Source organism: Medicago truncatula, chromosome 8 (genome assembly GCF_003473485.1).
Source record: "Medicago truncatula cultivar Jemalong A17 chromosome 8, MtrunA17r5.0-ANR, whole genome shotgun sequence".
Taxonomy (NCBI): Eukaryota; Viridiplantae; Streptophyta; class Magnoliopsida; order Fabales; family Fabaceae; genus Medicago; species Medicago truncatula.
Genome location: NC_053049.1, coordinates 15,065,374 through 15,081,995, shown reverse-complemented (window position 1 = coordinate 15,081,995; position 16,622 = coordinate 15,065,374). Strand labels below are relative to the sequence as shown.

The window sequence follows — 16,622 nt, the reverse complement described above, 5'->3', positions numbered from 1 at the left end:
TGTGACAACTTTCTCTCTCATACTCACATTATACTTTTATTCTATCTCTTCCTTTTTCTCTCTCCATTTAATCAGTTATGCATGTGTTACGCAGCTTGTGGAAAACGTATCTTTTTTGGACCTTAAGCAATAAGTTTTTCTTAAAGGATCTGCAGTTTTACCATCTCTCTGAGGATCTTGAAGCTGATATTAGAATTTAGCCTGAAAATGGTTTGGGTGTTTTTTCTGTGGCAAGTGCATGAGTTTGAGTGGCTTTCATCTCATGCATAAGGAAGGATTTGTAGAAGATGAAGTTTAGTGTGAGAATCTATTGTTTTGGTTGGAAACTTTTACATGGTAGATTGGTAACCAATCATATTGAAGACACAAGTGAGGCTTTGGAGCCCTTATGTTCTGTAATCAACATATATGTTCACTGAATATCCATCATTTCATTTAAAAGTTGCTAGCAATGATCTCATAAACAGAAATAATTCATAACTATTCACTACTTTCTTCGTTTTATAGCTTGAATCTTTCACAGATTATAAACCCAACTTCAAATCAAAAGCACTCTACACACCAGAAGAAGAATAACCTTTTCAATTAATGAGCGTTTTCTTTGTTAGAATGTACAACATATCATGATATTTCTCATATCATAACATAAAAATCAATAGAATCATAACAACATGTCATTAATAGTAACAGCAACAACAACAGAATTCTAATCTATTTTTGTACATGATCCGCCAACCTAAAACTCATTTCACCAAGAGACCAAAACGACAAACCATCATTCAAAATGACGTACCACTATCTTCATTCATATAAGAACCAAACGACGAATCACTATTCAAACCAACATTACCATGATTACGAACATCACCTTGACTACGAACATCACCGTGACTACGAACATCACCAACCATCACTCTCATCAACTCCATCGCCTTACTCTGCCCCTTAACACTTCCTTTATCTTTAACATCAGCAATTCCATCCATCGCACCAAACGCCACCGCGTCTCTTACATCTCCAGCCACCACATCTCCACCACATCTCACAAGATTAAGCAATGCCGACACCGCATTTTCCCTCGTCCTCATACTCGAACCGGTAGCAAGATCAAGTAAATCCGCCAGCACTCCCACACCAGAAACCTTCTTAAACGCCTCAACACTTTCCTCGCAACCGGCGACCTGAATCAAAGATATAAAAGTTAGTTACACATCAGTTAGAGTTAGTTGTTCTAACCGACTATCTCATTGTATTACTTAAGGCGTAGGGCCTGTTTGGATTGAATTATTTTTGAATCTACACAAAACAGTTTATGCAACTAAATAAGCTTTTAAGTACAATTCATAAGCTTGTCAAGCTAGTTTATGAAAAAACAGCTCATGAAATACAATTTTAGTTAGTGAAAACTTATAAATTAACATTTATTTATTTATTTACATAAACTATTTTTCATAAGCTAATAAGCTAAAATATAAGACAATTCAAACGAGCACTTAATTAAATTCAACTTCTTCTTTCTATATACATTTCTATAGATATGAGTACTATCAAAAATTGTAATAACCTGCGCAATAACTGCGGAAGCATCTTCAACAATCCCTACTCTACCATCATTAACGATCAACGAAAACAACGCGGGAACAACACCAAATTGAACCATCGTAGCACGATTCAATGGATGAAGTGCGATTGCAAAAAGCGCTTTCAATGAATCCTTCACCGTTCTTGGCGGTGAGGAACGGTGGCAACGAAGAATATCAACAAGCGCATAAACAATCTCACGTTTAGATCCAACAACAGTACGATAATCATCCACCGAGGAAAGAAGGCTGTGAATCGTAGCGGCGGCGGATTGAACAGCAGCGGCGGCGGAGGTAGATGAATGATGAGAAATCACATGCGCAAGCGCGTCGAGAACACCGCGCGTGGACATGATAGGTTCTTTTTCCGTTATGGAAAGGTTTAAAAGTGTTGCTGTAGCGTTTTCTTGAGAAGGGTGTAAAGAAGAATAGAGGGTTTCAGCGAGGTAAGGGATTGCGCCTGATTCGGCTATTATGGGTCGGGTTGATGGATCTTGTTTTGATAATTGACGAAGCTCGATGAGTGATTCGATTCGGGTTTTTTCTGAAACGGAGCTTAGTTTTGATACTAGCGTCCGCACGACGCGGCGGTTAGCGTCCATATTTTGGGTTGGAAGGAGAGAGAGGAAAAAACGTGTAAGAGTTTTTTTGTTTAAGAAGATTGTATGAGTGGGTTTTAGAAAGATTGCAATTGCAACTTGGAAAGGGCAACACGTCTTAATAATAAGACTTTATTATTGTTGATGTTATGACCAATAGTCATGGTGGTTTCATACATGTTATAGTTGTTTTTTGCAGACAAAATTTGGATAAGAAGTAAGAACTAGTAAGAAGATTCTTTTCATACGGATTTCTTTTCTTTTACACGGATTGTGTTTGGTGATGACTTTGACATGGATTTTAGTCGTACTGATGTATTTTGTTTATCTTTTAAGAAATATTACACCATTTGTTTTTTAATGATAGTTAATTTGATTCTTTCATATCAATTAAGAAAAATGTATAACTAAAAAAATTATTTTCATTAAAACATATTGAATTATGAGTGATGCAAATATTATTGTGAAATGAAAGGAGTAAGTGATTTTGTTGTCTAATTTTTACAATTTCTTATAAAAATTAAAAGGATACGCGTCATTAAAATTTTATGATAAATAGTAACTTTTGTAATTAATTTGCATTGCTAGTATTTGATTCGATAAAAAAACTTATTTTCACATTAAGTCTATAGTGATATTTGAAAAACTATTTGAAATAACTTTTGTGATAATTTTTTTTTTTTCATTGGTAAAAAATAATAGAGAGAAAAAGGAATAGAGAGAATGAGAGCATAATATAAATATGAAAGAGAAAGTTATCAAAAAATTGTCATAAATTGATTCTACAAATATCATTTCTCTTTCACGGTTGGAATTGCTAAAATTCATATCGAAGACAATTTTTTAAGGTTAATTTTTTTATGTTTTACGTTCATTTTTTATTTGAAAAATTGTACACATTGTTGTCGTTTGGTGCTTCTCCCTTTGAAAAATTGTACACATTGTACTCATTTCTAACCTTTTAAATATACTCCCAGTGTTTCTTATATTACATAGGATAATTGCGCAGAAATCTAAGCACCATCAAACTATTTTTCCTTCAAACCTTACTAGAAGTGATGAACCGTTTGATTTTATTCATTATGATTATGATGTTTGAAGCCATGCCCCTGTTTCTAATATCTTTGGTGCGAAATGGTTTGTATCATTTACCAATGACTGTACTGCAGTAACTTGAACTTTCTTGATGAATAACATCAGAAGGTTCATAGTTGTTTATGATTTTAAAATATGACTTTTTACATAAAATCAGAATTTTCCAACAAATGACAGATTAATTATGAATTTTTAAAGTTCAAAAAACAAAACAACGGAAACATGGATCTAAAAAAGTGAGAAATGATATTTGAACATTCATTTTTTGACAACTTTTGTGATAACTTTCTTTCTCATATTTACATTATTTTTTTACTTTATCTCCCTATTGCTTTGATTTTCTTGTCAATACCTACTTTTTCTTTGTAAATTATGATTGTCTCATAAGTTGTCCACCAAATAGTTGTTCAAATAACACTCATCTAAAAAAATACAGGATATATTCGTAACTGATAAATATAACAAAGAAGTACAAAACAAACACTAGTATTTGATAAATACAAAAAAAAAATATATGAGATAAATATCTGTCAGTAATACATTATATACAAGATAAATATTTGAACCAAAAAATCAAGGTGGATTCTAGGGTGAACCATCAAACAAGTGGTTCACCGGTGGTTCATTTAATATTTACCATCAGATGATATCAATGGTTTAGATCCATTAAAATTTAAAAAGAGAATATTGACAATTGACCACACACAATCTTGTCCTCTACTTCTCCCTTGTTTTTGAGTCTCATCACAACTACAACATGCATCCTCATCCCATGGTGACTGCTCGTACCGTCACCAACACCACCACCACTACCATAATTAACTGGTGTTTTTTTTTTTTTTTAAAGCAGAAAAATTTTCAATCATTAATTTCCCCTCTTTTGTTAATTTCAATCATAACTAACTGCTCCTTCTCCCTCTTTTAAGGCAAATATAATACCCAATTTCAAACTCCTGTGTTTGAAGCGCCTGTCCTTTGAATTAAGTTTTGATGATTGATTAATTTTCTTAATATTTGAATAAGATGAAAACAGGAAGAACATTTAAATCAATGGGATTTCAGCTTTTCTTGATTAACACCCATTCTGGTTATTTATATAAGCATTTGAAGAAAATTCAAACCAAATTAGTAAAAACATAGAACATGAGTTTTAATTCTTTCAAAATAAAACATGAGTTTAAACCAATGGTTCACGTTAATAGAAAAAGGCACCAGAGTGAATTAAGAAGGTGAGGTATGACAAGATTGTATGTGGGCAATTGTAAATATTCTCTTTTTTAATTATGGTTGATCTATACCGTTAATCTTATCTGATGGTAAAAATTAAATGGTTCACCGATGAACTATTTGTTTGATGGTTCACCCTAGAATCCACCAGAAATCAAATATGTTTCAAATTTTCGAAAGGTAACACAATTTTGTGTATCTATTCAAAATTAAACCATGATGACCACAATCATTTCATTTTAATATATTACACCTTGATCATAACCAATCGAACGTGTAAGTTTTTTTTTTTTAAAGATGTTACATCATGATCATGAACTTCCCGGGTAATTTTAAGATAAACTGAATCCCCTTTGACGGAAGGTTTTGTTAGTTAAATTAAAAAGCGATATCATCAAAATTAGCAAGGGCATGTGCAGATGATCGTTGTGGCCATGTTGGTGGTTTTCTTGGCAGTGTGGTGGCTGAGGTAAGGAACTTCCTCGAAAAAAATTGGTGGCGACGAGGCCACGTTGAGAAAAACCCTAGCAGACACGCACATTACTTCTCTTCTCTGATAAAAGATCAATTGCTTGAATTCGATGAATCAATGGTTGCAACAACGAGAAAAGCTGCAAAAATTGGATAACATATATAGCAGCGAAATTGGACCAAAAGAAGCAACTGCGAAAATTTTCCCTATACTACTCTATTCAGTATTCGCTCCAATAGAGTTTTTCTATTCCACATTGCAAATTAAAATTTCAACATCATATGTAAACTTTGTAAAGACCCGTAAATTCAATAATCATATTCAATAAAACAACTTAATTAAGTGCTATATATGCCCGTGGCAAATACCATTACAAAGATACAATATAAATACTTCAAACTTCGAAACTTACATTTACCAATTCCTTACATATGGTAGTTCAATATCTTACTACATAGTTAGCAATAAACTCTTAGCAATACCAAAACCCAAATGACATGAATAAAAATAAAATACCAACTACCCAAATAATTAACTCATAATCCCAATTCGACAAGATTATTATTGTACCTAAGAAAATTGATCTTAACCAAGAACCACTTATTAGGTGCAAAGCTCACGAGCAATACCAATTCTTGAGTTGGGTACATCAAATAGCACACGGTGGTTTTGTTGTTGCATGTTGGCTATCACGTTCAACACCGAGTTCACGTTATCGGGTGCTCCTGCCATGGCCAAACATGTTGTGCTACCGGCGGTGCTGTGTATGACGATGTTGTCTGGTGGTAGTGTTACATTCATGCCTGAGAACAAGAATGTTATAGTTGGTACAACTATTGGGACATTGTAGCATGTGTCGAACCCTCCTAGGGTTGTCACAGGTAGTTTTGGGCCAACTCGTCGGCGAAACTCGTTTCTTACGGCGGTGTATACCGGTTCAGCTAGTCGAGTAAATACGGTACCTGGTAGTATTCAACAAGAAAATCAGATTTAGAAAATGTTTAGTGAAATTGACATGAGAAAATAAAATATGGACCGTTAAATATAAATTAGTGTAAACCATATCTTTAGTAAGATTATTGTAAACTAATTTTACGTTAACATGAAATACAAATTATGTACGTATTATTTGAAAAGATTACAAAGTATATATGTTTATGTATAGGTATGATGAGAGTCTTCATTGTATAAACCATTAAATCTATTATTATTATTATTATCCTTGGTAACATAGTTAGAATGATATCTTAGTTTTATTGTTGTTTGCTTCAATCTTGATAATTTATTTTCAAGATCATCATTCTCGTATTTCTTTAATGAAAAAATGGATGTGCGGTGATTATAATTATAATTGTACTTCCCTCAAAAAAATAAAAATATAATTGTACTTGTACGTAATCTCGATTTCAAAATGGTGGTTGGTGCTTTTTGTACAAGACATGTGGAGCATGAGTACATAATACAAAGTCATACATATGGCCTAGTCACGTGTAGGATTTTGACAAATTTGTCTCAACTTGGCCTTAATTTTTTTTTTTTTTTTGAGGGGACTTGACCTTAATTTTGTCATCACACATTCAAACATGAAACCCACTTTCCTTTGTTTTCTTGAGAATGTGAACATAATATGACTACTTACTCAAGATTGCGCCCCATGTTTTGAAGGTATATATATATATAGGAAATACACAACATAAAACCTAGGAAAAATTCAAAGCATAATAGTAATTTAAACACACATGTATTGTATTATCATCTAAAACACATGTCCAAAGTATTTTTGTTTGAGAAAAGAATACATGTCCAAAGTTAAAAATGACAATGATAAATGTATACTTATGAATTATGATTGTAAAACTATACTAAAATGCATTTTGTTAAGAAGTAGAAGATGTTAAATGTAAATGAAGACATTATTACCTGAATCAAAAATGGTCCCGGCACCGGTAGTCGGGTTGAAGGCTAGCGCTGCAGGAGGGATATCGACGATTTTTCGACCAACTTTAATAGCAACCAAGTTAACATAATAGAGTGACGATCTTCTAGGGTTTCTGAGAAGTGGGGTATACTTGATCCTCTTAGGCTGATACACTGGCCCAAGTCTCAACGACCCACTAAAGTTAATCGACTTAAAGCTAGGCAAACAGTAAGAGAATGTGGACTTGTAGAGATTTTGGCTTTGGGACAAGAGCGACAATGGGCCTCGGCCCAAGCCCAATAGCCCTTGTTGTGGTGCTGAACTTCCTGTTGTTTTGTTAACACAGCCAAAAGTGTACCCTGGAATTGGGTCAGTTGCTAGGGTAAGTGTGTCTTGGACCACACTAGCTGCAATGGAAGAACTACCATAAGTGAAGTTGAATGCACACGCGCTTCCACCGCAAGTGGGGTTGGGTACCTGAAAAATATCACATGTTTGAGATCTTAAGCACCGTTTATGTTTTGTACTTTTTGTGGAAAAATAGAAAAGTAATAAATAGCTTTTGGTTTTTTTGGGAAATCTCGTGATCTTTTTTGCCTTAAGGAAAGGTAAGTACAGTGACCATAGAATAAGGTTTTATGATTCGAATATACTATAATACTACAGTGAAAAATTTGTAAATGTTTATTTTATTATAAATGAAGAATGTTGGTTATTCTTTTTGCTTATTAAAAAAAGTTATTTTTTTATTTTTTTTGCAAAAAAGTGTCGGTAAATTTGTTTTCATCCTATAGATATAAGAATCAGCTATTTTTAAAAGTGTCGGTTAATTTGTTTTCATGGTTTTTAAAAGTGTCGGTTAATTTGTTTTTATGCTATAGATAGATGTAAGAATGTGCTGTTTTTAAAAGTGTCAGATAAATTATATATGTGAGAGAATCAACTATTTTAAAAAATGTCGGATAACTTATTATCATAGTGCATGCATAGTTTGATTTGTTGAGTTAGAAGTAACACATTAAATAAAAAAATTAGATATTGAATAACGTATGAACAATATGATTCTATGGTTGGTTTTAACTCAATGTGAACTTACCATAGTCTTCACCAAAATTAGCCAATTAGGTTTAAATTTTCTAACAATAATTTTAACTTAAACTACTATTGAATGAAATGTAAGCAAAAACTACTAGAGTTGAAAAATTGACGTATGTGTCACATTCAACTATCTTTTTATTTTCCTTAAAAAAAAAAAAAAACTATCTTTTTATTTATATTTTATCAAGAGTATGTATTTTATCAAATGTATATTGTTTTGATTTTGATTCATCAATCGTCAACACATTACACAACAACCAAATTTGGTTCATTTATCAAATGTATGTTGATTTGATATACACATTATTAAGGATTTCATTGTTCAAGAGCTCTTGGAGATACAGTATTATGTCTTTGGTGACTCATTTTGGTGGTGAGATATAGTATTATGTAGTTTTGTGTCATGAGATAAAGAAACAAATAATTCATTTTTTTTGAGTAAAAAGAAACAAATAATATTGAAACCAGAGAAAAAAACTAATAGTCTTAAACTAATTTTACCAATAGCATATGCTTAAGTTAATAATTTCACTCTTAAATTCCAATAAGTTTTAAGATTGTCAACATTATACACTTCAGATCAAATTAAGTTAAAAGAAATCACTAAATATATTAGTATATATACACTTTATTAGAAGGACAAATTAAATATACTCTTCTAAATAATGAGACACACATATTATATATAGACACACATATATCTAGTCACAATCAATATCATATTATATAATCAAAACAATGAAATCCAAACATTTCTAGGTTCATGAATGTTGTGTTTACGAGGATTACTAACCTGTTTGCAATGAGGAGAACCACAGCTAACATTCCTAAAACTTGTGGACTTAATAGGAGCAAAAGGTTTTGATGTTGAACAACCAACACAACCGGAACAAGGAATCCAAGCAGCATCACTACTAGTATCCAAAGCCAAAAGCAAAGTTTGAGGTGGAGTACCAAACTTAGCCTTAACAATGTATGTTGGACTTTGAATTATTTGTCTTGCTGATGCAATTGGTACAACTGATTTCCTAGCAACTAAGCTGGAGAAGTATTGCATTCTAGCTTGGTCTTTAGCTTGTAGGTTTAGGACACTTTCTTCCCATGACATTGGTTTTGATGGTTTGAATGGAGAACATTGGCTGAAGATATGGAACACTTTGAGTGTTGAGCCATCATCTTGGATGTCACATTTTGGGGTTTGTGCTTGGACTAGGGAGATGAAGAGGCAGAGAAGGAAAGGTGTTAGAAAAATTGGGATTTTCATGGTTGAGATAGTGGTGGCTTGTGATAGGGAGTGAGTAGTACTATATATAAGTAAAAAAAGTTACTACCTTATGCGAGTTTTATTTAGAGAAATGTTAACGAGTGTGCACTGCTTAAGGAATTAAATATAATAGTAATTACATCAAATGTTGTTCGGTTAACTCTTAAAAAGTTTAAAAAGTAAATCCACTTGAGTTGGCTTACTGATATGGTTGGGACATGCAAGTGTGCTCCTTCTCAAAGTCTCAGATTCAATTCTCTTTGGTGTCAATTTGGATGAGCTAATTTAACTTCTTAAGAAAAAAAATTTAAAAAATAACATTTTCAATTTAAAACTTCATTTTTTTAGCTTCCTTAATCGATGATCTGGGTTAACGTGACCCTTTTATTTATTTTTGAGGTTGAAAGATTTTTATTAATTTATTTACTTTGGGATATGGTTGTAAGGTGTATTATCAGGGTATGGGGCACTCAAGAGGTACGAATGTAGTGGGGTGACAAATTGAAGTGGGAACATGATAACCTACTGTATTCCATTTGGTCTTGTAGGCCTACTTTTTGTGGGGAAATTCTACTTCAAATCAATGTTTAAAAAGTAGATCAAATCAGTATATTCAATCTAATGAATAAGAAATTTCCTCAATTTAATTATTTAGCTTCTTTAAATCTAAATTTTAAATCCAAGAATTCTTGAACTTAATTTTTACACAAAAATATCTTCAATAAACAACAAGGTTCAAATTCATGAACTCGTAATAACGAGTCGTCGTTTATCTTTTGTGTGAACACTTGATAAAAAAAACATTGAATATTGTTGTGGAGCTAAATATGTGATACATATAATCGTAAAATATAAATGACAGACAACGAGTGATATAACTTATAGGTTAACGTCCTTAAAAAAAAAAACTTATAGGTTAACGGTCCAAATAAAATGTAACATAAAGAATGAAAATTTGAAAAAGAAAAACAAAAAATGATTATGAAAAAAAGTGTCAAACGTATGGTATCGCATACGTAAGTTTATCGTAAATTAATGAAGTGTAAAGGTGATGTGTATAAATTTGTACACTCATTTTTTGTGTCAAAAAGTTATCTTTTATTGGAAGGTACAATTATATAATATTGTTCCATACATCTATTTTCGGGTAAAAAATGATTATATATTGCTTGAGTTTGCAAGAAAGATAAAAGAAAAGTTAAGGTGTTGGCTACTTTATAAGGCCAAAGCATGAATAGTTGAATGCATGCCACATACTCAATGATATGAGGGCTCACATTGGATATCTGTACCATCCGGTCACTATTATAAGTAAAATTTTGTATTTTAGATTCATTTATTAAATAATGTATGTGGTCTATAATAAATAACATATATATCATCAAATGAATGAATCTAAAATACAAAATTTTACTTATAATAGTGACCAAATGATGTATGTGTTTGTAATCAACCAAATTAATGCTAAATAATTTAGTAAGAATTTGCATTTTCGAGGGGGCAAAAAGTGATACATTCATAAAAATAGATAATTGATATATATGTTACTAATATGTTATGGGTTAAAGTGTTATTATGCTTTATGTACCCCAAAAAAAAGGTGCTATTATGCCTTAGTGGAAGGTTATGATGAAGTGCATGAGTAAACAATACACAAATTTGGGATGGTGGAAGTTCCATAATGTATCAATTTTTTTTTCTATTAATAGTAATTTTTTTTCTACTTCATTTGTTTCTCCTGATGTTGTAACTTTTATTAGTGATGATGCTGATCTCTCGATTTAGCTAAGATGATGATCTAATCTTGGAAATAAAGGTCATAAATTGATATGTTATATTCTGATAATTACTGTTAGATAATAAAGTATTAGGCTTAATCAATCGAGCCTCTATATTAGTAAGTTGGAGTTTATTAAATTTTATTACTCCATCCGTCCCTATATATAAGACCCTTTTGTCAAAATTACGGGAATTAAGATAGTGAATATTTGTATTAAAGTTGTTTGTAATCACTATTGTTTTTACAATTTTATCGTTTAAGAAAGAATGTTAGTTTATGTTTTCAACATGTTATTTATTGTTGATTGAAGAAAAAGATGTATAATAAATAAGGGTATGTATGTAAAGAAATAATTAATGTAGTTGAAAATAACAAAGGGGTCTTATAAAAAGGGACAAAAAAAATTCTCAAAAGGATCTTATAATTAGGGACGGAGGAAGTACATAGTATTATCTTGTAACCGTTTTTAACATCAAGATATTAATATTTTATAAAACCCTAACTTACATTATTGTTCCTATTCTCTCTTTCTCTATTTTGTATTTGTATCATTAACATTCGGTATGGTCTTTAGGTAAATATTTTGCAATATAGACAACTAGAGTATGGACAAACCAAACTTAGCTAGCTTGAAAATAACAAGAACCGTGATTTCAGCTGAATTGCTATGTACCTTCCTTATTAGTTTCTTGGATCTACCTTCTCTTGGGTGGAATTGCATGCATTATTTACCTCTCACGTGCCCTCAGATAATCAGAGAATATACTTGCTAGATTAATTCATTATGACTTTTAAAAATTACACAAGTAAATATTACTCAAGAATGACGAGCTAGAAACTCAATTTCGAATCTAGACCCTTGGTATCTTAAATTTAAAGCTGAATGAAATCACTTGTTCAAAAAAAAAAAGCTGAATGAAATCATACAAGGGAGTTAAGTACCCATTTCCATTAAAAGAAAGAAGAAAAAAACGAAGCTACTACCAATTTTTTGAAATGTTCAATGGAGCCGGTTATAGGTTGCTTTAACGCCATCCATTTTTTGAACTAGTTGATTTAGAAGGTAAGCTGTTATATACTCTTTAGCGGATTTCGACTTCCATGACCACCGTCCTATACTGTCTTATTTGACGAACACCAGGTGTTTAGGTTAGCGTGCAATTGGACACCGTAACCCAACTTCCGATTCATCTAGCATGGGTAGTTCTTCTTACCAAATTAAAAATGATATATTTGGAGTTCTCGATTCCATGACATGGCTCAACAGAGCAACCACACCATCCTACATATTTAAAATTTGAGAATAAATTGAGGGTGATGCACCTTGATGCCTCTAATCATTGGGCTTTATTTGATAGTACTCACCCTCATACTTCAGCTATCTTGGAGAAAACTTCGAACCGAACCAGCTACTAGACGTCGGATGTTATTTTTGTTAGGGATGTTTATTGCATAGAACATATTTTTTGACACACATTCGGACATTCAACATTGTATAAATAATGAAGTTTTGGTTTTCTTTTCTCCATTCTTGCATAAAAAAAAGTTAATATATGTTTACCCTGTAAAAAAGTTTACCCTGTAATTTATTTATTTATTTATTTTAGACCTTCATGGCATCAATTATAAAATTTAAGGTACTTTTGTCCTTTGTAATTTGAGAAAATTTCAGTTTGCCCCCTGCCATATCATCGATATTTCAGGTTACCCCTTGCCATATCATTGATTTTGTACTGTCAAAATTCATAAAGGTTCAAAATAAAAAATCTTCAAATTACAAGATTGGAATTTAAACAAATTTTTTTACAAGAAGGTAAACCAAAAATCATTAATATTACATGGGGTAAATATATTAGCCAAAAAAAAAATCAGCTTATTTCATACTGTGTCTGATATAACGATATAACGGTGTTCTTTTTATTTTAGTCAAAATATTTATAGTATACTATAGACCTCTGAATCCGTCAGACCATCAACATATGGTCATGGTATACAGTATACACTGATTAATATCACAGAGTCAAATTCATTTCATATGGGTCTAGGTTTTCCTGAATCAAATTCTGACCTATACATGCTCTGGAAGGTGTGAAAATATGCTCTATTCACCATATAAGTAAGATCACAAGTCATAGTATACTTATTTATTTGAATAATAACAAAAGATATTAAAAGTGATGCCTAGGGACATGCACTAAGTGGCAAAATGAAAATCAAATCTCAAATCCTAGTGCCAAAATTATTATGCTGGAGAGCAAGATTAATTTAAGAAAGTGTGCAAGATTCTTGATTATATCATAGCTTTACCAAAAAAGAGCACCATTATTTGAAGGGTAGGACCCTTAAAAAAAGGACTTAATCATTTGTCTTCAATCTAAAATTGTTCCAAAACCGACTATTGTCAATATAATAATGAAATAATAATATTAAGAGAATACAAATACACCAAACTAGTAGACAATCTTGAAGCATTGACAGATCTGTTTCTTAATTTTATGTGTTTGTTTTGTAAACTATATAATAATTTTAATATGAGAACTGAGATCTTGATCTGAATATTTCATAGAAACTGAAGTGAAAACAGCTAAAAATTGTACTCTTGGTTGTTTTCATATATATCATGTCACATTCAAGCCTCTTTATGAAGGTTTTGTAGTGTAGTCAAGCTCAGCTCTGCAAGAATTGAACAACTAGCTGAGACCATTGGTCTCTATTATATTAGGAGTAAACAATCATTTTCATCACTAAATGATTGAGACGATATCATAAATTCTTTATAGTTTCTGAATTTATTCAAATTTCAAAAGTATCTCTAGACTTAAAGATTAAAATGAGAGTTTATTCATTATATTAGGCTTAGACATAATTTTCCGTACGATAAGAATTTACGTGGGCAAGTCTACATGTGATTTAAGAATGATTTTACTAGCTAGCAGGTGACATAACATGTGCATCCTTGTTAATCTCATTCAGATAATCTGAGTTATATATAAGTGCTTGTATACAAAAAGAAATGGTATTTTATTTCGAAATTTTTATGTTAGGGTGTATTTTATTTTTTATGTATATTTTTTAAATGATTTTAAGTTATAAAAATAAAAAGTAAGATATATATATTGAGGTTTAAGTGTGGATAATTAAGTTTTACATCAATGATGAATAAACTCAATGTAAATAATAAGAGATGTAATTCATAGATATAATATTTAAGATTTTAGGTGGAGATGTTGCATCTCTCTTATAGTCTTGAATCATTGGTTTGTTGTCGCCTTCTGGTATTCTCTCAAACTCCACAACAAATGTTATTAGAGTCTTGATTAGCGAGAGTCGGTGTTCTTTTTGTGTAAACGGTAGTACAAGTATATTATGTTGGAGAGTCACATTTGAGAGAGATTATTGAATTCAAATGTGATTAGTTAAATCTCATATATTAATGAATTCAAAGTTGAATATAAGAGATTGATCCACATATCTATCTAATGTTTTATAATGTTTGATGGAGATGTGTCGTCTCTCCCTATTAAAAGTCTCAAGCAAATTCAAATAACAAAACTCATTTCAACTCTTTCCCAAAACAATCCCTAATTAACAAAAAAGTATTTGATGGTCACTTAATAATCCGAACGTTTTGTTCAAAATGTAGTTTCGACTCGTTGAATTGAATGTACATTTTGATTGGACAAAAAGCAATAACAATATCTTTGAAGAAAATACCACTTTAGCTAAAAAAAAAATATATTTTTCAGAGTAAGTTTGAATTAGTACATAACAATCATCAACATGAAATAATTGAACGATTAAAAAAATGCAAGATAAATAAAATAAAATGATAATGTGATGCAAAAAGCTATGTGTCATTGTCGGATTAAGATCCTTTCAAATGTATTTATTTATTTTTTTTAAAACCATGGAAAAAAATGTGAAAATCTACACCATTGAAATATAAATGGAGGATAACATTAAAATTTTAAAAGAAAGGAGAAAAATCATTTAAAGATTGAAATTGAAAAAAAATTGAGATCATCCATTTTCCTTATTGTCATTTACTACTGCTGTTTCAGTTTACAGTTTGATGCTTCTGATTTTGCAGGTTTTCGGTGCTTGGCTGAAGTGATTCAGTTTTTATATTTCCCTATTTTGTTTTATTTCATAGTTACTTCATGGTATTGATGTAGATTTTTGGTTGTTTGTTACTAGAATAGTTATTGCTAGAGGTTTAATAGTTCTATTTCAAGATGACTATTTCTTAAAGATTTTTACATGCGCATAAGGAAAAATAATAAAATTACTGATTAGAGATTTAGAGGTACAATAAAAAAAAATTATAATTAAATAATGACTTTCTTTATTAAATTGATACTTATTGTGAAATGGAGGAAGTAAAAATTTTGCACTTACAAAAAAAGATGATGCATCCCTTTTTTTTTTTAAAGAAAAAGATAAATGTCATTTTATCCTCTAACTTGAGCTAGTATCCTTCAAAAAAAGCTTGAGCTAGTAGTATTTTTCCAAATGTTGAAAATGGGTCCATATATGGCAATCAATATACTAACATGTCCTTGTGAAAGTGAATGACTCAATTGCTTGTGCAAGATGATTCATACTGGCATCAAAGTGCAAAGACACACTACTACAAAGATGATGATCCAAATAATAAATTTTTTCATGCCAAAGAAAGTAAACCGAATTACCTCTCTTGAAGATGATCATGGTAATAAGGTAACTGAGAATTCAAGTGTGAGTATGGTTGCTAAGAATTATTTTATGGATTTTTTCCAAAAGAAAAACAATGTTACGGAGCCGGTGATTACTAAGGAAGACATTTTGTAAACCAACCAAACAGTTTTTTTAGATGTTTTTGATGTAATTCAGAGCAATGTTAGTTTTACAAGTAGTAAAATTATTTTTTATTTATATTTCTTAAATTTGTGTTAGTTTTAGTTGGTTATCTTTGTGATTACATGGGGCTTAAGCCCAAAAAAACAAACAATCGCCCACCGTGGGGCTCGAACCCACGACCACAAGGTTAAGAGCCTTGCGCTCTACCAACTGAGCTAGACGGGCTTGGTTGTGTTGATGTTACTTGTCATTAAACAAAAAAGAGACCGTTAAAAGACCTATTTTCATTATTTCCGAAAATGCATATCACCTTAGCTAGTTTTTATCTTCTCTTTGTTACAATGAACACATTTTATCTTCCCTTCACCCTTAACATGCACTAACTGCTCTATTAGTGAATCTTACATGAATGAATACTTAAAATTGTAATGAATGGATTTTGATTTCAGCTATATGATTGGTTTTAGGACAATTTTTATAACCATGCCTCTTCTTGTTTGATATGTGTGGTTTCCCCCATTAGCAGCCCATCCTTTATTTAATTCATCCTTGAAGAAGAAATTAATTAAAAAAAATAAAATCAAATGCTACATCCTTTTGAAGTCACAGACTTAGTTTTTATATAATCAACTTGATAGTCACTCATTATTCTTGCTATACCAGTATGAATATGGATCACACATGTGTTTCTTGTGTTCTTTAAACTTGAGGCAGCTCAAATTTGCTTTCATGATTTGATTTCTGATTCTT

General features: G+C 31.2%; 2 protein-coding genes and 1 non-coding gene across 3 annotated transcripts; all 3 read right to left on the bottom strand.

The window, feature by feature from the left end:
* Positions 1-564: 564 nt before the first annotated feature.
* Positions 565-2,425, bottom strand: LOC11444568 (U-box domain-containing protein 1). The gene is made up of 2 exons (XM_003627837.4): positions 1,565-2,425; positions 565-1,181 (listed from the first exon to the last, which is right to left on the bottom strand). The coding sequence occupies exons 1-2, from the start codon at positions 2,180-2,182 to the stop codon at positions 780-782; spliced, it is 1,020 nt and encodes a 339-aa protein (XP_003627885.2). The 5' UTR covers positions 2,183-2,425; the 3' UTR covers positions 565-779.
* A 2,855-nt stretch (positions 2,426-5,280) lies between these two features.
* LOC11407606 (aspartyl protease AED3) lies at positions 5,281-9,296 on the bottom strand. Its single transcript, XM_003627835.3, has 3 exons — positions 8,783-9,296; positions 6,894-7,368; positions 5,281-5,935 (listed from the first exon to the last, which is right to left on the bottom strand). Exons 1-3 carry the CDS (start codon positions 9,251-9,253, stop codon positions 5,577-5,579), a joined length of 1,305 nt encoding a protein of 434 aa, XP_003627883.1. The 5' UTR covers positions 9,254-9,296; the 3' UTR covers positions 5,281-5,576.
* Positions 9,297-16,024: 6,728 nt separating this feature from the next.
* On the bottom strand, positions 16,025-16,097 carry TRNAK-CUU (transfer RNA lysine (anticodon CUU)). Its single transcript has one exon. It is a non-coding gene; the product is annotated as a tRNA-Lys (tRNA).
* Positions 16,098-16,622: the final 525 nt, after the last annotated feature.